The sequence below is a fragment of the Emiliania huxleyi genome (genome assembly GCF_000372725.1).
Source record: "Emiliania huxleyi CCMP1516 chromosome Unknown EMIHUscaffold_18, whole genome shotgun sequence".
Classification (NCBI taxonomy): Eukaryota; Haptophyta; order Isochrysidales; family Noelaerhabdaceae; genus Emiliania; species Emiliania huxleyi.
In genome coordinates, this window is record NW_005200784.1 from 521,815 (window position 1) to 542,007 (window position 20,193).

General features: G+C 67.9%; 6 protein-coding genes across 6 annotated transcripts; 2 read left to right on the top strand and 4 right to left on the bottom strand.

The window, feature by feature from the left end:
* Positions 1 to 1,163: 1,163 nt before the first annotated feature.
* On the bottom strand, positions 1,164 to 3,043 carry EMIHUDRAFT_434364 (hypothetical protein). Its single transcript, XM_005783431.1, has one exon. The coding sequence runs from the start codon at positions 3,023 to 3,025 to the stop codon at positions 1,322 to 1,324; it is 1,704 nt and encodes a 567-aa protein (XP_005783488.1). The 5' UTR covers positions 3,026 to 3,043; the 3' UTR covers positions 1,164 to 1,321.
* A 2,887-nt stretch (positions 3,044 to 5,930) lies between these two features.
* EMIHUDRAFT_462827 (hypothetical protein) lies at positions 5,931 to 9,614 on the bottom strand (the record flags this gene model as incomplete). The annotated part of the gene is made up of 9 exons (XM_005783432.1): positions 9,099 to 9,614; positions 8,893 to 8,948; positions 8,659 to 8,697; positions 8,054 to 8,592; positions 7,612 to 7,881; positions 7,269 to 7,550; positions 7,174 to 7,227; positions 6,255 to 6,917; positions 5,931 to 5,987 (listed from the first exon to the last, which is right to left on the bottom strand). Exons 1-9 carry the CDS (start codon positions 9,599 to 9,601, stop codon positions 5,931 to 5,933), a joined length of 2,463 nt encoding a protein of 820 aa, XP_005783489.1. The 5' UTR covers positions 9,602 to 9,614.
* Positions 9,615 to 11,397: 1,783 nt separating this feature from the next.
* EMIHUDRAFT_203147 (hypothetical protein) lies at positions 11,398 to 11,910 on the top strand (the record flags this gene model as incomplete). Its single annotated transcript, XM_005783433.1, has 2 exons — positions 11,398 to 11,565; positions 11,707 to 11,910. The coding sequence occupies 2 exons, from the start codon at positions 11,398 to 11,400 to the stop codon at positions 11,908 to 11,910; spliced, it is 372 nt and encodes a 123-aa protein (XP_005783490.1).
* A 1,770-nt stretch (positions 11,911 to 13,680) lies between these two features.
* EMIHUDRAFT_203148 (hypothetical protein) lies at positions 13,681 to 14,076 on the top strand (the record flags this gene model as incomplete). The annotated part of the gene is made up of 2 exons (XM_005783434.1): positions 13,681 to 13,761; positions 13,897 to 14,076. 2 exons carry the CDS (start codon positions 13,681 to 13,683, stop codon positions 14,074 to 14,076), a joined length of 261 nt encoding a protein of 86 aa, XP_005783491.1.
* A 35-nt stretch (positions 14,077 to 14,111) lies between these two features.
* On the bottom strand, positions 14,112 to 14,979 carry EMIHUDRAFT_434369 (hypothetical protein). The gene is made up of 4 exons (XM_005783435.1): positions 14,946 to 14,979; positions 14,766 to 14,872; positions 14,576 to 14,729; positions 14,112 to 14,542 (listed from the first exon to the last, which is right to left on the bottom strand). Exons 1-4 carry the CDS (start codon positions 14,964 to 14,966, stop codon positions 14,234 to 14,236), a joined length of 591 nt encoding a protein of 196 aa, XP_005783492.1. The 5' UTR covers positions 14,967 to 14,979; the 3' UTR covers positions 14,112 to 14,233.
* Positions 14,980 to 16,275: 1,296 nt separating this feature from the next.
* On the bottom strand, positions 16,276 to 17,501 carry EMIHUDRAFT_449651 (hypothetical protein; the record flags this gene model as incomplete). The annotated part of the gene is made up of 5 exons (XM_005783436.1): positions 16,276 to 16,303; positions 16,372 to 16,440; positions 16,552 to 16,754; positions 16,848 to 17,033; positions 17,223 to 17,501. The coding sequence occupies 5 exons, from the start codon at positions 17,496 to 17,498 to the stop codon at positions 16,276 to 16,278; spliced, it is 762 nt and encodes a 253-aa protein (XP_005783493.1).
* Between the last annotated feature and the right edge of the window lie 2,692 nt (positions 17,502 to 20,193).

The window sequence follows — 20,193 nt, forward strand, 5'->3', positions numbered from 1 at the left end:
CCTCCCCCCATATATTTTCTTGACCAGCTTCTCGGCCGGGAGGGACAGCTCCTGGGCCGGGACGGCCATCTTCTCGGTCGTCATCTGAGCCCGCATCTGGGGTCAGGCCAGACATGGGGGGGGGGGGGGGAGATAGCAGGCGACTGCGCGGCAAGGCTACAAGAACACACCTTGAACGCCGGCTCCATCTTTTCAGCCGCGACGAACGACTCCTCGAGCGCTGGCGCCGGGGCCAGCGCGTGCGTGGCCAGGGTACCGACGAATGCCCCGCGCCCGACGGCATTACTGTTGTGCAAGGGGCGTGCGGTGGGACAGGGCAATGGGTTTGCGCACCAAAAGCGGAGGTGACGACGAGAAGCGTCTTCATGACGCCGCTCTGATTCGTCTCCATCATGGCTGCCTGAGGCCATGCGTTCTAGACATCTGAGCAGGGCGCGCGCAGAACGGGCCCGGACAGCACAAGGCACACCCCGCGCGCGCGAGCAGGCGCGAGCAGGCGCGCGCGAAAGCAGGGTGTGCGCGAGAGCAGGGCGCGCGAGAGAGAGGAGGGCGCGCGAGAGAGAGCAGGCGCGCGCGAGAGCGGGCGCTACACCCGATGTTCGGCGATTTCGGCGGATTCGGCGATTTTCGGCGATTTCGGGAACCCGCACCGCGCTGGTCGAGGTTGTGCATGGCAATCTTGACCGTCTCGAGGGTCCATGCGGCCGCGTCGAGGGACTCTTCCGACAGCTTCGCCGTGTCGAAGATCTGCTTGCAGAAGCCGCCGCGCGTCGCCTCATCTTTCGCGCGGTACGTCGGGAGTGAGGCCGCGCTGGCTGCGGAAGCGGCAGCGTGCAGTCGCCATCCTCTGCCTCGGGCCGGACAGCACACCGGGCACACTTGCACCGCGCAACAACAGCCTCGCCGGTCAGGCGCACGGTGTCGTCGGGCAGCGTGATGATCTTGTCCATGCTGTCCTCGAAGTGCATCAGCAGCCGGTCGTGCTCGCTATTGGTCGGCCAATGGACGATGGTGGCGGGGAACCAGTCCGTGCTCCCATCCTCGTCCCCTGCTCCCACACACGGCTTCGACGCGCGCTGCCCGCCCCGGCGCGCCCAGTCGGGGTGGTCGTGTGCGTGACGTAACACTCTACCGTATGTTGTTTTAGAGGTGCGAGGCTTTGTTCACAAGAGATTTTATTCAAGAGACTTTATTCACATCTCAGCACCGTCCCACCCGGTCACCGTGCGGGGCGGCCGTGCGGCTGTATGATATCATCCCTGCATGTGCATGTGACGGATGTGTGCCGACCCCTGTGTCATACCCTGATCGCTACGGTTTCTCAGCTCTCCGCGACGCGGAGCGCGTGCATCGCGCCCTTGAGCTCCGCCACCTGGTCGAGCGCGTCGCCGAGCAGCCCCTTGGCCACGCCAAAGTCGCGCAGCTGCTCCACGCCGCCGCTCGCCCGCACCTCGGCGGCGTGGTCGGCCACGAAGCGGCGGCACTGCGCGAGGAGCCGTCCGTCGCCCATCGTGCGCGCCGCCTCGAGCAGCGGCACGGCGGTCGCCGGCGCGACGCTCTCCTGCAGCGCCTGCGCGCAGAGCAGCTCGAGGCGCGGCACCTGGTACATCTGCGCCAGCTCCCGCAGGTCGAGCGCGCGCTGCGCCCTGCCCTCCTCCTCGCCGAGGTCGAACTGGTCGGAGAGGAGGTAGTCGACGAGGGCGGTGAAGCTGGCGAGGCCGGTGTGGGCCACCGTGACCTCGGCGGCGTCGCGCTCCTTCATGCCGATGCCAAACATGGTCCGAAAGACCGGGGACCGAGCGCAGAGGTTGTTTTTGCTCACGTGCTCGATGCGCTCCTCGTCGTCGCCGACCAGGAAGGTGACCATGCCCTGCGGGAGGGTGGCGTCGCCCCGCGTCTTTGCGAGGTCAGCCAGAATGGTGGAGGGCGGAACGACGATCGGGGCAAAGGAGGGAGGCGGAGGAGGCGCCGCCACGCAGACCTGGCGGAGGCCACCGTCCGAGGCAACCAACAGCGTGCTGCCGTCTGGGCTGATGTCGACTTCGACTGGTCCGTTGAGCTCCGCCGCGTCGCCCACGCCATCGACGCTGCCACTGGTGCCGCTGCCCGCGAGCGTCGTCACCTCTCCCGTCGCCACCTCCACCCGCCGGATCTTGTCGTTGCCGTAGTTCGCCACAAATAGCGCGCCGCCGTCTGGGCTGATGGCGACGCCACTTGGGTTGTAGAACTGCGCCGCGTCGCCCACGCCATCGGCGCCGCCCTCTTCGCCGCTGCCCGCGAGCGTGGTCACAGCGCCAGTCGCCACCTCCACCCGCCGGATCTTGTGGTTGCTGGAGTCCGCCACAAACAGCGCGCTCCCGTCCGGGCTGATGGAGATGCCATGTGGGAAGTAGAACTCCGCCGCGTCGCCCACGCCATCCGCGTCTCCCTCGTCGCCGCTGCCAGCGATCGTCGTCACCTCGCCAGTCGCAAACTCAACCCGCCGGATCTTGTGGTTGTGGAAGTCCGCCACAAACAGCGCACTACCATTGGGGCTGATGGCGAGGCCAAGTGGGCTGCAGAACTCCGCCGCGTCGCCCACTCCATCCGCGCCGCCTACCTGGCCGCTGCCCGCGAGCGTGGTCACAGCGCCAGTCGCCACCTCCACCCGCCGGATCTTGTTCCTGGTGAAGTCCGCCACAAACAGCGCGCTCCCGTTGGGGCTGGCAGCAACGGTGTAGAAGACTCCACTTGCCGGCAAGGCTGCAACGCGGCGCACGCGCCCGGCCGCCGAGACGTGTAGCAGCGAGTCCTTGGTCGAGACGTACCAGGCGCCAGCGTGGTCGCTCGCGACGCCAACCGGACCGAGCGATGCCAGAGGGCCGTCCTCGCCCTCGAGCGTGAGCGTGGTGACCTGGCCGACGACACGCGCGCCAAAGATGGGTGCCTCGAAGCCATCCGCGACCGGCACGGGCGCGTCCCCGTCCTCGCCGCCGCCGCCGGTGCGGGCGCGCTTGCGGGCGGCGGACGCCATATACACACACATGAAACACAGCTGCGCGCGAACAACAAGGGCTGGATTCGGGACACGGACGTGTGCGGGCGAGCAGGCAAAACACTGACGCAGTCTCGTAGCTTTGCGTATGGCCCCGTTTGTGCCGCGTCTTGTGCCCCCGACGAATGTCTCTTATAAAATGAACTCGGGGCATCGCGCCAGCACGCCTCTCGGTGTGAGTGAGTGAGTGAGTATTCTTGATACGAAACCACGACGACACACACCAGTCGACTCGCATCGGTTGCCTCCATGTACGGCGGGGCTATTCTCGCGCCCACACCACCTGGCTCCAACGTGGACACGCCCATAGCTGGGGACACTACTAGGTTCACGCATGGCATCAGAAGTTTTATCTCTGGGCCCCGAAAGGCATCTCTAGCAGCGTCGTTACGCATGCGCCCTCCCCTCCTGGGCGCATGCGCCTCACATCTCGCCAGAGCATAAGCTCTTGGTGTGCGGCGAGACGAGTTTTTCGCCATCGCAGCGAGCAGCAAGCCACTCGCCGCAGCAGCCGGAGGCATCGCCGCAGCGCTGTCTGCGCCGCGGTCCCGCACCCGTCGACGAAGCTCCCCCCGCGGAAGTCCGCGCGTAGCCACGCCTTGACGATCGAGATGAGCGCGCTCGAAGCTCGCCCACCTACTGCCCCTGAGAGTTGGTTACGAGTGGGATCGGCTCCCCCCCTTGGGATGCATCAAAGCTTCCACGACCTCGCACCCAACATCACAGGCGGGATCAGAGAGAGACTCCACACCGGACACCGCCCAGGCACAGACTCCCTACCCGTCCATCGCACAGGGCCCCCTCGGAGCAGCCCACACACAATCACGCATCGGCAGATTGAGTGCCTGAGTCAGGCAGACAGCACAGACAAGGAGAGGAGAGAGAGAGGAGAGAGAGAGAGAGAGGAGAGAGGAGAGGGTGAGGGAGTGTGCACACGTGAGGAGTGGGAGGGTGTCTGTGGTGGGCTGTAGTCCTACTACGTGGTTACAACCACGCGCCCCTCAGGAGCTTAAGGTTGCTCCCGGCCCAGTGGGGATTTTGGCCTACTCAGTGACCGTCTGTGTAAGGGGCCCTAAATGACCTGCAAGATATCTTTTGTGCCTAGCTTGTAGAGCACCTTAAAAAAGTACTATGTCTTGGAGTGAAAAGTTTTTATTCCCAGATTCTCCAGATCCCCCCTCGAAAACCGCCCCTTTTAATTCACTGCGGCCGCGGCTTTGCTCGGATTACTTTTCACTCGAAGACATAGGTAGTTTTTTGGCGTTCCGGTGCCTACAAAAAATATCCGAGATCGCATGGAGCTGATCACAGGGTTTACGGCGGTCATTGTCCTACCAGCGGGCACAGTGGGCCGCGGACACCCGTGAATGACCTTAAGGTAGAGTGGAGCGCCCGCTAGACGCCTCGGTGCCTCCCACCGGGTGAGACCATCCGGATCTGCCCAGCCCGCCCTCCGGACAAGCTGGTCCCCGCGATGGCCCACGGTCCTCCGCCGCCTGCTTGAACCCCCTGCCTCCCTGTTGACCCCCCCAGTCCTCGTACTCGACCATTAAATAAACTCAAAGGTTCACCACAGCCACCAGCCTCCACCTCCACCGTCGAGCCGCGATCGCTGCCGCCCGCGACGCCGCCCGCCGCGTCAGATGCCCGCGACGCGCGCGTCGACTCGAGTCGGAGAGCCGCGCCACACCAGCAGCAGCATCTGCACCAGCCGCAGCAGCAGCACCAGCAGCAGCAGCAGCAGAGAGAGGCGCCAATTTTGAGGTTGCCTGAGACAGCCCGGAGATGGCCCCGCGTTGTAGCCCCGGTGCCAGCCGGCGCCTCACATCTCAGCCTCGAGGGGCCGGTTCCGCCGCGCAGTCGAGCAGCAGGAGCTCGGGCACAGCTTTGTCGACAAACATGGTGAGGAAAATTTCGGCGAAGAAGCGCCACCGGCGGCACGCCGGGATGAATCCGGACCGATCCCATTGTTCAGAACCGCGACGGCGAGCCGCCGCGGGCCCACAGAAGGGCTGGGAGCCGCGGCACTAGACCGCGCCGCCAGCGGGGCGAGAGCACCAGCCGACAACCTGCCGACATGGCAGTTGCGATGGCGCTTTCACACACACACACACACTACCGCCTTTCGGGTTGACTCGGCCAGATCCCCTGCGAGGCCATGCTCCCCATCAAAAATCTCGTCGCAAACTCCGTCAGCAGTGTTCCTCCGGGAATGTACGTAAGAGCTACATACACTCTTTTCTCCCAGTAAGCTAAAAGTACGTACACTTAAAAACCTGTCAGCACCCTCGGGTGTACGTACTTTTAGCTTACTGGGAGAAAAGAGAGAGGGGGTTGTGTTCTCTAGGCCCCTAAGCTAGGGCCCTATACTCTCTCGTGCGTCGTGGTATGTTCCACAGCCGTACATACACTGAATGAAACGGGGCGAGCCCCCTCCAACCCACCCGCGCTAGGTCTCGGGTTTGACGCATGGGGTCACTCCCGCGAAACTCGTGAACTAGCCGGGGCAGTCGGAGAAGGGGCAACTCCGTGCACTCTCGCTACCCAACGCGGCCAACCAGCGGCCCGCGCGTGGGCCTGCTTTCACACATGCTCCCCAAGCCTTAGCATTCGATATTACAAGATGAGCGGGCGAGGGGGGCAAAGACGCGCGACGCCAAGCGCAGGCAGCGCCTCGCACATGCCATCAGCACGACTCGATTGCCGAGCACCCCCCTCTCTAATCCACTGCCCGCGCCCCGCGCCACACAGGGGAAGGGTGGGTGGTCTGGAGGCCTGGGGCCGCTACACACACACCCTCACCTTGCAGGCCGGCGAGGGCGCGGTCAGCGGGGCCTGGCGGTGCGGCTGGGCGCGCCTCCGCCCGCGCGCCTCCGCCACCGCCTCTACGTGGAGCCTACTCCTTCTGCTTGTGGTGCGAGCGCTGCCACGTGACCACCGTGCCCGAGCGCGCCTGTCAGCAAGGGGGGGGGGGGGGGGGGGCGCCCGGGCGGCGGCCCGGCGGCCCGCCTCGTGGCTAGAAGGGGAGAGGAGGTGCCGCGTAGTCTCGCAGCGCGTCGTCCGAACCGACGAGGTGAGTCCACGGCTCCCACGTCGGGTTCGGCACTTGACCCAGCGGACGAGGGACCGGGAACCACGCACCCGCGCCGTGAAGAGCCGCCGTCCCGGGCGGGGGGGAGAGGGGGAGGGGGGAGGGGAATCGCGGCGGCGGCGCGCGCACTCGAGCGTGCGGCCGGTCCCGCGGTGGCTCACATCTCCCTACATCTCCCCATATCTCCCCATATCTCGCGCACTCGAGCTTGCGGCCGGTCCCGCGGTGGCTCAGGATGGACTCGATCTCGTACGTCACGTCCATGCGCAGCTCCGGCTCTGAGCCGGGAGGGCCGTCCGCGACAGGCACCAGCGACACGACCACGCCGTCGCCCGACTCGTACGCGAGCGTGCCCCCCTCGTAGCTCATCCGGCGCAAGTCCGGCGCCTTCGCGTCCGCCGCCACCGCCGGGTACTCGTCCGCCACCGGCAACTCGAGCGCGGGCCCGGCCGACCACTCGCGCAAGTCGAGCGCCATCAGGTAGCTCGTGTCGCCAAACTCGGCCACTGTCCGCTCGTCCGCCTCCGCCCAATGCCGGTAGCCCGTCCACTCGCCCTCGCGGTTCTCCGCGTACCGCGCCCTCGCGCCCACGCGCCGGAAGCCGATCCGCTCGTAGAAGCCGACGGCGGCGAGCGTCGCCTGGCAGACGGCGAAGTGGTAGTGCCCCTCCGCCTTGAGCCGCTGCAGCGCGTAGCGGACGAGGGTGCCGCCGCCGCCGAGAGAGGCGAGGAGGCCGACCTCGGCGATGCGGGTCCACTGCACCCCGTCCTTTGTCGGGTCGCCGCGCCGCTCCTGCTGCGCGAGAGACGAAGTCAAGCCGAACTGTAGCCGAGCTGTAGCCGAGATACAGCCGAGATTGCGGCCGCTCCTGCTGCGCGAGCAGCGCCGTCAGCGAGCAGTCCTCGTCGAGCTGCCGCAGCCCCGCCGGCTCCGCCGCCTCGCCACGGCCCGCCTTGCCCGCCTTGCCCGCCTTCTTCTTGCCCTTTGGCATCGGCGGCGGCGGCTCGGCGCCGCCGGCGCGCTCCACGCCACGGATCGGCAAGTCGACCTCGCTCTCGCGGTCGCGCAGCAGCAGCGGCTTGCCGTCGAGAGGCGTGTCCGCCTACAGCGAGAATGGGCCGAGATGAGCCGAGTGGAGCCGACACGGCCACCAGCTTGCCGCTCGAGGCGCGAGTCCGCCTCCAGCCCGCCGCTGAACCGCGCGGCGTTGATGGCGAGCAAGTCGTCGAGCGGCAGCCGCGTGCGCGCGGCGACGGTGCGCGGCGTGTCCTTCCGGCTGCAGTCGGCGTCGAGGTCCGCGACGGCGGGGTCGGCGAGCTGGATGCGCGTGCCGTCGAGCAGCTTCGAGCGCGAATTGATGCCCGGGTAGAGGTCCTTGTTCAGGTTGACCAGCTCGGCCACGTCCACGCCGCGCGCCCTCGCGACCTGGACGTGTCTCGGACATGTCACGAGTGTGCTAGGCCGGCACGCCGCGCGCCCTCGCGACCTCCGCCAGCCCCTCGCCGCTGGTGGTGTGGCTCAGCGGGTCGACGCCGTACGGCTCGCCGCTGCGCAGCCGCGCGTTGGACAGCCGCGCCGAAGGCATGCCCGACTCGCGCGAGGACGAGTCCCACGCAAAGTCGGCGCTCCAGGTCGTGAAGCGCGTCAGCGTGACGAAGCCCTGCAGCTGGCCGCTGGCCGCGTGACGCACCTGCCACCCCCACAGCGGGTCGTCCGTGTCGATCCGCTGCGCGATGTACGCCACCGGCATCGGCGCCTACGGCTCGCACGGCGCCTCTTTCCCCAGCCGCGAAGGGGCGGGCAACGCCCTCGACGAAGCGCCGGGCGAGGCAGCAGCGCGAGCGCATCCGCGTGACGGCGCGTCGCCTCGTCGCCGATGGCCATCAGCTCGCCGAGGGCGAGGAACCTACGGACGGGGGTCCGGGAACCGCCTCCCGGCCATCTCCCCCGCCGCGGTCGACGCTCCGAGAAGGCTCGGGGAACCACTCGACGCGGTCGTGCGGCGCGACAAGCAGCGACCCCTCCAGCCCGCGGGCCGCAGCCTCGACGCGCCGCGCATCGTACCGCGCGGCCGCAGGGACGCGCTCCGCCGCGGCCGCCCAGAAGGCTCGCGTGTCGGGGAGATGCAGCGTGGTGGCGGCGGGTAAGGCGGCGGCGGAGGCGGAGGCGGAGGCGGAGGCGGAGGAGGAGGAGGCGGCGGGGTGCGGCCCCGCGCGCCCCTTCTTGGCGCGCGGCTTGTCTCTGCGCGGGTCGCTGCGGCGGGGCTTGGGCGCGTCGGAGGCGGGCCTACAAGGGATGCCCCGCGAGAGGCTTCGGGGAGGGAGGACAGAGACGGCCGGCTTGGCCGGTGAGAGGCGGGGCCGGCGCGCGGCGGCGGCGGCGGCGGCGGCCTCTCCCGACTTGCGGAACTTTTCCCACCGCGCCTGCAGCTCCGGCCAGAGCTCGTGCTTCCACTTGCACGAGCGGCCTGTGCACACGCATGCGCGTGAACCGACGGTCACCACAGCTCGCGCCTCCGCCCGCACGAGGCCGCCTTTGTGGCAGCGTCCCTGCTGGTATCGCTTGCAGAGCCCTGCGCGAGCAACGAGAGGCGAGACGCGTGGGCTTGGGGCGTGTGCGGCGGGGCGGTGGGAGGTGCGAGCGCGGGCTCGATGCCGTCGAGGGGGTGGATGTGCGGCGGGTGCGGGAGGCGCAAGGAGTCCCGCCTCTCGGAAGTGTCTCTGCACCGGCGGGCAGGTTCTCGGAAGTGTCTCGGAAGTGTCTCTACCGGCTGGCAGATTCGCGAGCTCCGCATCGGTCGGAGGTGGAGGCCGGTCAGGCCTGCTGCGAGGGGGGGGAGGGCGGCGAGGTGAGGGAGGCGCGAGTGTGGTCGGGAGAGGAGCCGCCGGGGCGGGGGGGCGGGAGGAGGCAGGAGCGGGTGAGGCGGGGGGGGGGCGGGGCGGGGGCCGGGGGGGGGGGGGGGCTGCAGCAAACCTGCCGGGCCTGCTCGCTGGCATCAGCGGCCTCGGCGCCGGCTTGGCAGCCTCTCGGAGGGCGGTCAGCTTGCGCTGGACGGTGGCGGCGTCCCAGCCCTTCTCGAGCGCGCGGCCGGCGCGCCGCCAGTCCTTGCCCTCCTCGAGCCACGTGAACCAGTCCGTCCACTCGTCGTGCTGCGCACCACTCGTCACGCGGATCAGCGCCGAGAACCAGCCGTCGGCGAGCACCGAGGCGACGGTGGCGGTGATCCAGCGCGCGATGCGGTCGCCGTCGCGCAGCACCTCCACCTCGATCCGCTCGCCCTCGCGCGGCCACACCCAGTCGGACGGCGGCGGCACCGCCTCGCGCGCGCTCGACGCTGCGGCGGGCGGCCTCTCCGCCAGAGGCTGCGACGGGAGCGGCGGCTGGTTGAAGTCACCGATCTCGACTAGAGCGCGCGGGACCTTGCGCGGCGCCTCCGAAGGCGCCGCGGGCTCAGGCCGTCGCTTCGTGCGGCTCATGACGATCTAGACGCTACTCAAAACGTGATGAAGCAAAAAAAAAGAGAGGGCGCCGGGTTTGTAAACGAAGGCGCTCTCAAAAAAAACCGACCGTGAGCTAATCGCACTCGTGCTCCAAGTGCACGCCGACACCCCGCCGCCCGCCCCCCCCTCGCATTGCTCCGCTTGCATTTATCCGATTATCCCGAGCTGGCCAGGCAGGGAGACCCGCTCGGCAGGGTGCACCTACCTTTGCTGCGCATACATGGGCTGTGCGCAGAGCACCGAGGGCGTGTCGCCGGCCGTCTCGCTCGCCCAGACGTATGAGCGGCTCGCCCTCGACGGCTGGACCGATGAGGACCTGACTGCGTTCATCGGCGCAGTCTCCGCGCAAGGCAAGCTTCCAGAGTACGACCAGATATTGGCCGCAGCCAAGCACCCCTCGCTGCCAGAGGAGGACCACACGGGCGCCGCCTTCTTCGACGCTCTCGCCTGGTACACCGACAAGACCGTCATCCGCCGTCTGGACGGGCAGCTCACGCTCGCAGATGTTGACGCGGCGGTCGACCTGTGGGCGAGGCAGTACGCGGACGCTGCGACCCAGGGCGGTGACGCCACTGGCCGGCGGCAAAAATGGAAGCTGCTCCAGAAGCTCAAGCTGATCGAGCGCGAGATCAAGGGCCGCGCCGCCGCCGGGCAAGGCTCCTTCTACCCCTATTCGCCGCACGAGCTGAATCAGGTGGACGCGTCGAAGCCGTGGAATGAGGCGAACACCATCGACACGGCCGAGGAGTTTGAGGCGCGCGTCATCGCGGGATCGTACGCTCAGCCCGTGCTCGTGAAATACGGGCTTCCGTACTGCGCGCACTGCCTGCTGCTTGAGCACCTCGGGTCGGTGCCAGCCGCCGCAGAAAAGTACAGAGGAAAGGTGGACGTGGTGAAGCTTTGGTGGGATCCGCACGATCCCGCGAAGGCCGACATCACCGCCGTCGCGAGGGCGCAAGGCGTCACGAGCAGCCCGTTCTTTATGGTGTACAGCGCGGGGAAGGTGGTGGCCCAAGGCTACGCCTTCCCTGACGAGAATGGGGACGGCCTCGAGGACTTGCTCGCGGGGGTGGTGTGATCTAGGGTGTGATCGGAATCTTGTGGTTGTGCCTTTTCTTCATGTGTCCTCACGGTCACGCACAGTCTTTCACGTGCCTAAAGCGCCGTATTCGCCACCTGCGAAGGTAAGGTAAGGCGTGTACTCGAGTAAGGTAATCTTCTCCACACACACGAGGTGGTGGGGCAAGGGGGGGCGACGACCCTCGCGTCTCCACGACCACGTCTAGAGACGACAGGAGAGATTTTTAGAAGCCAACAAGAAATGTGTCACACAGAGCACCACGGATTAAAAGTGCAAGGCCCGGTGCGCGTGGGTGAGGTGTGTGTGTGTGTGTGTAGGTAGGAGAGAGGAAAGGTGAAGAACAGCCAGGCTCGGACTGGACACCAACGCGGTATGGGTGGACGCTGGACAGATGATGACGACACGCACGAGCGACACACAGACACAAACAGGCTCACAGGACACACAGCCATCTGGCTGCCACACACCCTGAGTCGGCGTACACATAACTCAGGGCCACATCCTCCCTCGCTCCCTGTCGCCCCCCCCAGCACTCCACGGTGCCAAGGGCACAAACAAGGGCACAACTCAAACAACAGACGACAGGAAGTGAAATGTGAGGCTAGAGCAGCTTGCTCCACCTCTATGTGTGTGTGTGTGTGTGTGCGCGCGCGCGGGTTATGCAGCAATTCTCTTTGGTCTCCGCCGCTTCATGCAACACCAGCGCGCATTGCCAGGCCCAGAGTGGCCGCCGGGCACCGTCTCCGCCGCCACGCTACCACTGCCCGCCGCATGTGGCAAGCACACCGCGCTGCGCTGCCATGTCGCTGGAGAGGTGGTGGCTGCCTCGTCAAAGTCCAAGCGGCTGCTCTTCTTCTCGGTCCGCGAGGCACCCGACGAGAACGGCGGTGGCGGCGGCGTCAACGGCGGCGGCGGTGGCGGTGGCGGCGAGAGTTACGGCACGAGCGGTGGCGCGAATGGCGGTGCGGCGGCGCCCGCACCTTGGATGTGCCTCGCAAAGGCCGCGGACGGCTTCCTGTCGGCCGAGCAGATTGCGGAGCTGGCTGCGCGGCTGCAGCGCGGCACCACCATCTGCCTGCTCGCCTACCCCGAGCTGGCGGCGGCGGCGGGAGGAGAGGCGGCGACCGCCGTAGCCGGCGATGCAGCCGTGGCGCGAAGGGCTTCCGACGGCCGCGAGATCTGGCGAGGCCGGTCTCGGCTGTGACGTCAAAGGCGCACGTCCGTCACGGCCGCACTCTGCGCGCAGGTTGCACGTCGTCTCTTACTACGTCGGGAAGGCGCACGGGGCCGTGCTGCAAGAGCCTCTCTCCTCCGCCTGCTCTCTACTGCCGCCGCCCGCAGCAGCTCCGGGCTGCGGCGCAGGCGAGGAGAGAGGCGGGGGAGGAGGCGACAACGGCGGCGATAGTGGCGGCGGTGGCGACGGCGGAGGTGGCGGAGGCGGCGGAGGCGGCGGCGGCGAGGGCGGCCGCCGTGCGCAGAAGAAGCTGACGGGCGAGGGCCCGGCCCGCGTGCGGCCAAAGAACGGCGCGCGACACCAGGTGCTTCACCGCTGCTGCACCTCGGCTGCACCTCGGCTGCACCTCGGCTGCACCTCGGCTGCACCTCACACAGTCGGAGTGCGGGCGCCAGGTGTTTGTCGGCTGGCTCGTGCGCACTTTTGGGCAGGAGCGGCTGCAGGCGCGGGGTGATGGGTGGGGCTGGGTGGGGAGGGAGGGGTGGGGAGGGAGGGGTGGGGAGGGAGGGGCGGGAGGATCGACGTGGCGGGCCCCTGTGCTCATCCGCTCCTCTCGGCTCCTCTCGCTTACAGGCGGGAGGTGTGTTGGACGTGGCGGGCGGCGCCGGCTGCACCGCTTTCGAGCTCACCTTCAGCCGCTCGATCCCGACCACCGTGGTGGACCCGCGGCCAATCAAGGCGAGAGGCGGCCGAGGGGCGGCCGAGATGCAGCGCAGTCTGACGCAGCCGAGACGTACAGCCCACGAGATGCAGCGCGAGATGCAGCGCGAGAAGCAGCCGAGCAGCCGCGGCCGACCTATCGACCGCAGGCGAACGCGCGGCAGCGGCGCGCGCTTCGATGCCGCCGCCGCTACCACGAGTCGCTCGAGCAGCTGCACACCGCCGCCACTGAGGACGGTGGCGCGTCGGAGGCGCTTGAGGCAGAGGCGGCGGCGGCAGAGGCGGCGGCGGCTGAGGCGGCGGCGGGGACGGCGGCGGCGGCGGGGACGGCGGCGGCGGCGGGGGCGGCAGAGCTTGCGCCATCGCCGGATGGGGCAGCGGGTTCGCCGGCGGCAGCGGTGGGGTGCACGGTGGCGGGCGGGATCGTCGCCGCCGCCCGCGCAGCGCCCACATTGGCCGCCGCGCTGTTGCTCGCGGGCGGCGTTGCCGCGGCTGCTGCGAGGACGGTCGTGGGCGGCGGCGGCGGCGGCGGAGATGGCTGCGGCAGGGGCGGCGGTGGCGAAGCCGACGCTGGTAGCGGCGGCGGTGGCGGTGGTGGCGGGATCGGCGGCGGCGACGATGTGGGTAGCAGTAGCGGTGGTAGCGGTCACTCCGGCGGCGGCGGGAGCGGCGGCGGCGGCGGCGACGGGTGGGAGGGTTCGGCGGCAGCGGCGCTGGAGGCGCTGGCGGAGGCTGAGGGGATGGCGGGGCGGGCGATGCTGCCACGGCACCGAGCCCCCGTGCGCGTCGCCGCACAGCTCTCTGCCTACGCGCGCTGACACGTCCTCCACGCGTCGCCGCAGGCAGCATCTCCGGCTCTTTGACGAAACTTGCACAACGAGCTGGTTGGCGCCGCTCTGGCGGCGCGCGTCGGTCGTGATCGGCGCCCGCAGAGAGCTGAGATCCCGCCGAGATGAGTCCGAGATGCATCGGAGACGTATCGGGCGGCGCCTCTATCGTGGCTGGCACCCGCCCCACCCGCCCGGCTGGCACCACTCGTGGACGCGTCCCCGACACGTCCCCTCGACACCGTCCGCAGGCATGCACCCCGACGAGGCGACCGAGCCGATCGTGGACGCGGCGCTCGCCGACGGCAAGCCCTTCGCCATTCTGCCCTGCTGCGTCTTTCCAAAGGCCGCCCGCCCGGACACGACCCCTCCCACACGTCCCCCTCGACGAATGCCCTGACGCAAGTCCCGCCTTCCCGCACCCCTTCGCGTGTCCCTGACGCGTCCCCTGCCGCCCCCTCTCCAACAGGCCAACCCGCACCGGAGGACGGCGGTCGGGCTGCCCGTCATCTCGTACGAGCAGTACCTCGACTACCTGCAGGCCAAGCACCCCGCCATCCGGCGCGCGCGCCTGGCAAAGTTTGAGGGGCGCAACGTGGTGCTCTGGTACGACCCTCTCGTGCCTTACTGCGAGCCGTGCGAGGAGTGAGATCTGAAAACCACGGTGAAAAAGCGGCCGCTTTTGTATGACGTGTTTAAGAAGCGGAGAGAGCAACTCTCTCGAGTACACCGCGGTGCGTGTGCACATCCTCCGACCTCCCGCCCACAGAGCTCGCTTCTGACTCGGCACACTTCAGGGGGCAATCTCAAGAACCGAGCAACCTGCCTCCTCCCCCCTCCTCATCCTCCCCCTCCCCGCCAAAGAGGCCCCACTCCACAACCTCGAGCGTCGCGACTAGCTCCGCCAGCGGCGGCGCCTCAGCCCCACCCGCCGCGACACGGCCATGCAGCGAAAACACGACGTCCGTGTCGCAGCCTGGCAACCTCACGACGACCACCTCCGCATCGCATGCGCCAAAAACGGCTGCGGTGGCGCTCACCCCTGCGCCGCCCTCCGTTCGCACCTTGTCAGGCAGGACGGTGGCCTCGCCCGCCAGCGGCGGGAGCGCGTCCGCCTGCGGGGACATGCCGTGGGCGTGTCATGGAACGTGCCATGGACACGAGCCGTCACGCGAGCGCAAGCGCGTCCGCCTCTGCGTCGCGCTCGTCCCTCCGGAGAATCTCGAGGAGGTGGAAGTGGGGGAGCGCTGCGACCTCCTCCACCTCCGCAGCGAGCTCCAGGATATCGATGAACAGGGCGACCTACTCAAACACGACTCGAGGTGGGACGCTGCGCACACGGATTGCTCGAAGATGCCCACGATGGTCGCCGGCTGCCGCGCCGCCTCCGGCCGCTCGCCCGCCTCGCCGCGGGGCGCCACAAAGATCTCCTGGTTGTCGGGCACCTGTTCACGGATGCGTGAGCCTGAAGAGACGCAAGCCTCGCGCGAGAGGAGCCCCTCGACTGTCTTGCCGCGCCGGCCGCCGCACAATGTCCATGAAGGCCTCAGTGTCGAGCCAACCCTCGGGCACGGCGAGGCGCATCGCGCCGCCAAACAAGTCACGCGGCACCAAGCGGCGGGGCGGCGCAGCCTCACCGATGCTCAGCCCCTCTCCCGCCAGCTCCTCCGCCAGCGCGGCGACGTCCGGTCCGCCGCTCGAGCCGCTCACCAGCGGGGACCTCGGTGGCGAGGGTGCCGGCGACCGCGACGGCGGCGACCGCGGCGGCGGCGGCGAAGGCGGCGGCGAAAGCGGCGGCGACGACGGCGGGGGCGACACGTGCGCGCGACGCGGCTGCGCACGGGCGATCTGGTCCGCCGCCTCGCCCGCCGCCCACCGCCCCGCCTCCCCCGCCGCCTCGCCGAGCCGCAGCGACAGCCACCCTCCGCCCGGCGCGACGAAGAAGTTGTGTAGCTCCTTGAGCAAGCTGCGAGGCAGGTGGGCGGCGGGGTGTGTGCCCTGCAGCAGCGCCACGACGGCACGCACCTCCTCCTTGCTCGCGCACCGCCGACCGCCCATCGGAGGGGCGGGTCGCCTTAGCCTGGCACACCCCGGCTCGAAGAGAGCGAGCAGCGCCGCCGCAGCGACAGCCACGGAGCGGTCGTCGCCGCGCTCGCAGCAGATGAGCACGCGCCGGCCCTGAGTGAGGTGGGAGTGGACATACTGCAGCGAGCGAGGCAGCACCTCCCTCTGCCACCAGTCCTTGCTCGGCTGCGCGCGCTTGCTCTTCCCCGCCCCTTCGTCCGCAACGGGCACGTGCAAGTACGGCAGCGAGGGTGGTGGCGGAGGCGGCGGAGGCGGGACCGGCGGTGGTGGCGGAGAGAGTGGCGATTGGGGGATGGTCGGTGGCGGCGGCGAGTGCGGCGACGAAGACGGAGCCGGGCAGCCGATGCCGATGCCGAGGGCCGCCAGCGTCTGTTGGGCCTGACGCTCCATGCGGCGAGTGTAGCCAGCGTCGCCAGCGTCCTCCGCCTCCGCGCTGCGCCGGCGGCCGACGTGGAGAGCCGCCGGCGCCGGCTCAGCGCTAGCGGCGCGCGAGGAGGGAGCGGTCGCCGCCGCGACGGAGGAGGCCTCGCTGCCTCGCCTCGCCTCCCTCTCGCCGCCTCGCGGCTCACCTGCGGGGAGAACCTCGCCGTCGCCTCGCACCGGCGCCGCCGGATTCAGCGCAGCGCCGACGTCGAGGACGGCGTCGGCGAGGCCACCCAGCACCTCCGGCGCGGCGGCGGCGGCGCGGCTCGCGAGGAGGAGCCCGCTCTGCCAGAGGGCGGTCGGGGGTGGGGGCGGCTCGTCTGGCGCCTCCTCCTGCTCCCTAGCCAACAGCGAAGAGAGCAACTCCTCTGCGGCGGCGTGGTCCCGAGCTGCGCACGCGGCCAGCTCGCCCCGCCACCGCCACCACTGCTCCGACCGCAGCCCGCGCGCCCAGTTCTCCTCGTCGTCCGCGGCGCCTTGCACGTACGTGTACGAGGACCGCTCTCTCGCCTGCTGAGGCGAGCAAGCCTCCGACGCGCACACGCAATGCACCCACGCGAACCTCCGCCCCTCCGCCGCCGCCGCCGCCGCCGCCGCCGCCGCCGCCGCCACGTACGCAGCGACCGCCCCCTCCGTCGCGGCGGCGGCGACGGCGCAGCCCCCGTCCGGAGGAGGGGGCGGACAGAGCCAGCCCGGCCGCAGCGGCGCGTCCAGCGCGCGCGCGAAGCCGGCGAGGACGGCCGCCATCGCCGGACGCCGTAGCGCCGCCACCCACCCGCCGATCCGCGCCTCGATCTGCGACGCCTCGGACGGAGGCACCTGCGGACGCGTCGTGGACGCGTCACAGCAGGCGAAGGGAGGTGTCTTGCAGATGTCCGAGAGGCGTCTCGCAGGTGCGTGTGTGTCGCTCACCCACGGCGGCAGGTGCAGGTCCGTGTCCCAGTCCGCGCGGCGGTCGGCGGACAGCTCTGCGCAGGCGCGGTTCACGACGCAGCACCAGATCGGCACCGTCTTGCTCAGGCTGTCGGGGAACCGCTTCCCGCTCCGCGTCGAGTCGACGACCATCGCGCCGCCGTGCGCAGAGGCGGCAAGAGCGACCTGCGAGGTGAGGTGCGGCGGTGGCGAAGGGTGGCGGTGGCAAAGGGTGGCGCTGTGGCGAGATTTCCGCGGGCGTGAGCGGTCAGAGGCGGCAGGGACGGTGGTGGAGGGAGCCGCGAGGCGAGGTGGCGGCGGTGAGGTGGCGAGGTGGCAGCGTGGTGGCGGGTGAGCCAGCAGTTGACGATCCACCTGCATGTTGATGCGGGAGAGCGAGAAGGCCCAGCCGCCAGCGTGCCCGTCGGTGGACTTGAAGTAGCAATTGCCTGCCGACAACGCTTGATCGACGTACCACACGCCGCAGCGCAGGTTGGCGAGCAGCGCAGGCTTGCCGAGCGCCGCGTGGGCGCCGGCGACGAAATTGGCGTCGTGGTCGATGGAGCGGAGGTGGGCAATGCGGTCGGCCCGCCGCTCCTTGTGGAGCGTGCGCAGCACGCGGGAGATCGACAGCGTGGCGTCGTCGAACATCGTACTAAAAAAATAACCCCGCGCACGCAGCGGAGCAGGGAAAAGGACCGCCGCAAGCGGCGTGGCGTGGGGCGGTTGAGCATCCCTCCGGGGGCCCCTCTGCGCCGGGGAGGCGTTGTTGGAGGCTAGGACGCAAGCGTCCGTCGCCCTTTTCAAACTCGGGGCCCACTCCGCTACGGCCTACGCTCCGACCCGAATTTGGAGGGCCTAAAAGTTTAAGGTGTTGCTGCGCAAAAGGGGTCGGACACAGGGCGCAGCTCATGCTAAGAGCCAGAAAGAAGGGGAGCTAGAGAGAACGACTATACCCTGTCCCGTTATTGCGTACACCAGCACCACTTTTTAGCTCTCTCTCTCCTGTCCTCACTCAGGGGGGTCACAACTACCGAGTCCCTCGACTAGCTGCCACGTTGCCGACCGAGAGCGGATCTCCTCCTGCTCCGCAAGGAGGGTGGCCAAGGCTAAAGCCTTGCCGGAGCCGCCGGGCGCGTTGACGACTTGGAGAAGGTCGCCCTTCTACTTGTACTTGTAGAGATGCTCGAGGGGGTGCTTTGTGGGGCGGTGCGCAGCCAGGCCAGCAGTGAGGGGAGGCGCACCCTCACTCTCCTCGGTTGCAGAGCTCGTCGGAGGCTGCGGCACGACGGGAGGGTCGCGATAGCAGTCCTCGGGCGAGCCGACGCGCATGTCCAACCAGCGCTGGGACTCGTTGTGACGGCAGACGCCGGCTGCCTCTCACACCGCTTCTGCAGCGTCCTTCTTTGCCCGGTGCATGGGCTCCGATTCCGCAGCGTGTCGTCCCCAGCGGCGGTGCTGCGCGGGAGGCGGCCGCGGGCACGCTGGGCTCGGATCAGCGGCTTTCCCTCAGTTGCTCCCAAAGCACGAAAGCACGGATTTGGCGGACGTTCTTGGCTTCAATTTTAGAGAGATTTTTATTAACCAACAAGAAATCACGACTCTCACAGTTTTACGGATGTGTTCGCACCAGCTGAAGGCTTGCCCGGCGCACATCACGCAGTTCGTGCACGGTATTCGGATTTTGCTATTTGCTCGTGTGGGGGTATATTGCAGATTTGTCAATGGTACCGCGTCTGCGACGCGGGCGCCTTGCGAGCAGAGCCCTTAGGACACCCTTTATATCTTGCGCGGTCAAAAAAGCTACACTCACACGGTCTATTGCAGAGACAAGGAGGGCCTACAGCACACACACCAAGAGTACATGTGCTGCACTGGACATCAGAGGGCCAAGGGTTGGATCAAGCAGTGGGAAGGTCGAGGTGACGGTGCGAGCAGAGACCTACACCTCCACGCGCTCCTCCCACTTGATCGCAGGAGCAGCCGCAGGTGCCGCAGCCTTGTGCTGCCAGAAGTTCTCGAGCCGGCGCGCGCGGCTGGCCTTGCCGCCGCGCGCACGCCGCTTTGGCGCCGCGGGAGCAATCTTGTTGCTCACCGTCAGCACGCCGCACGCCTCCTCAGAGGCCTTGCCCACCTCTCCAGATGTTGCGTCTTGCGAGGACGCCACCTTAGCAGCAGTACTCCCGTGACGAAAAACGACCAGCGCACCGGGCGCCTGCCCGAGAATACGCGAGTTCGAAAACCGTAGGAGGCATCTAGAGCAAAATTGAGCCCGCTCAGATGTAGAAAATATATTCTACGGTCAACCTGCCGATTTCGAACCGGAGGCCACTCGATCGACGAGGGGTCATCGGCCGACGTCAGCAGAATAGGTCGAACGTTCGAGCGGCGGCCCATACCCGTAGAACATTCCCTCAGAAGACAAAGAAAGTCGTCGCACCCCCATCCTTGCGCAGTGTCCCCCGCTATGTGCCGCCGTAATCGGGGCACGCTATCCTGTGCAGTCAGGGCAAGCGGGGGCGAGGGGCAGTCCCATCTCTCCTGTGTACGGGTGGGTTCTGTCTCCAGTCTCGGAGGGGGGCAAGAAGGTAAGAATATCTTATTTTTTGCGAGGACGCCACCCGGCATGGCCGGTCCTGTCGTGGCGTGGAGCCTTGATGACGCTGCGACCGCGCGTGCAAGCACACGAGCCCAGGATCGTGCGTGAGCACGCTCGCAAGGCGGACGGTATGGCAAGGCCAGCTCCGTGGCCGTGGGCTCAGCGAAGAGTACACCCATTCAAGGCACAAGGGTCCAAAACACCGAAAATTTGCTAACAGGCGCGGCCGCCGCCGCAGTCAAATTCTATTGTGTGTCCTCGACCCAGCCCTAAATAAATAAATAAACAAAGTGTAGTGGAAAATCCAAAATCCAAATCGCAAATATAGAAATCCAAACACACACAGCCACGTGGAATAGGAGAGCAGGAGGTGAAAGGAGGTCAACAAGTTTTCCAAGGACGCACGAGCGAGAAGCACAGCAGAGCAGACAGATGACGATCACCACCCAGCGCACGACCGCCATGCGCCAACTCTCCGGCGCAGGCCGCGAAGAACCGAGTCCGGGGGCCGACGGTCGCGGCGCGCCGGCGCGGCGCAGTGGACGCAGAATAAAAACTGACACCTCTCTACTGTGAGATGGGTAAAAAGGCGGAACAGGTCCGACCCAGCCCTAGCTTGGGATGTCCGTTTTATTTATTTATTCAAATTCACTTTCTTTGGCGGCGGGCAAGGGATTTCAGGCTTTAGACAATATTCAAACGCGAGATGCCTTGATGCATAATACGGATACGTAATGGCTAATGCGT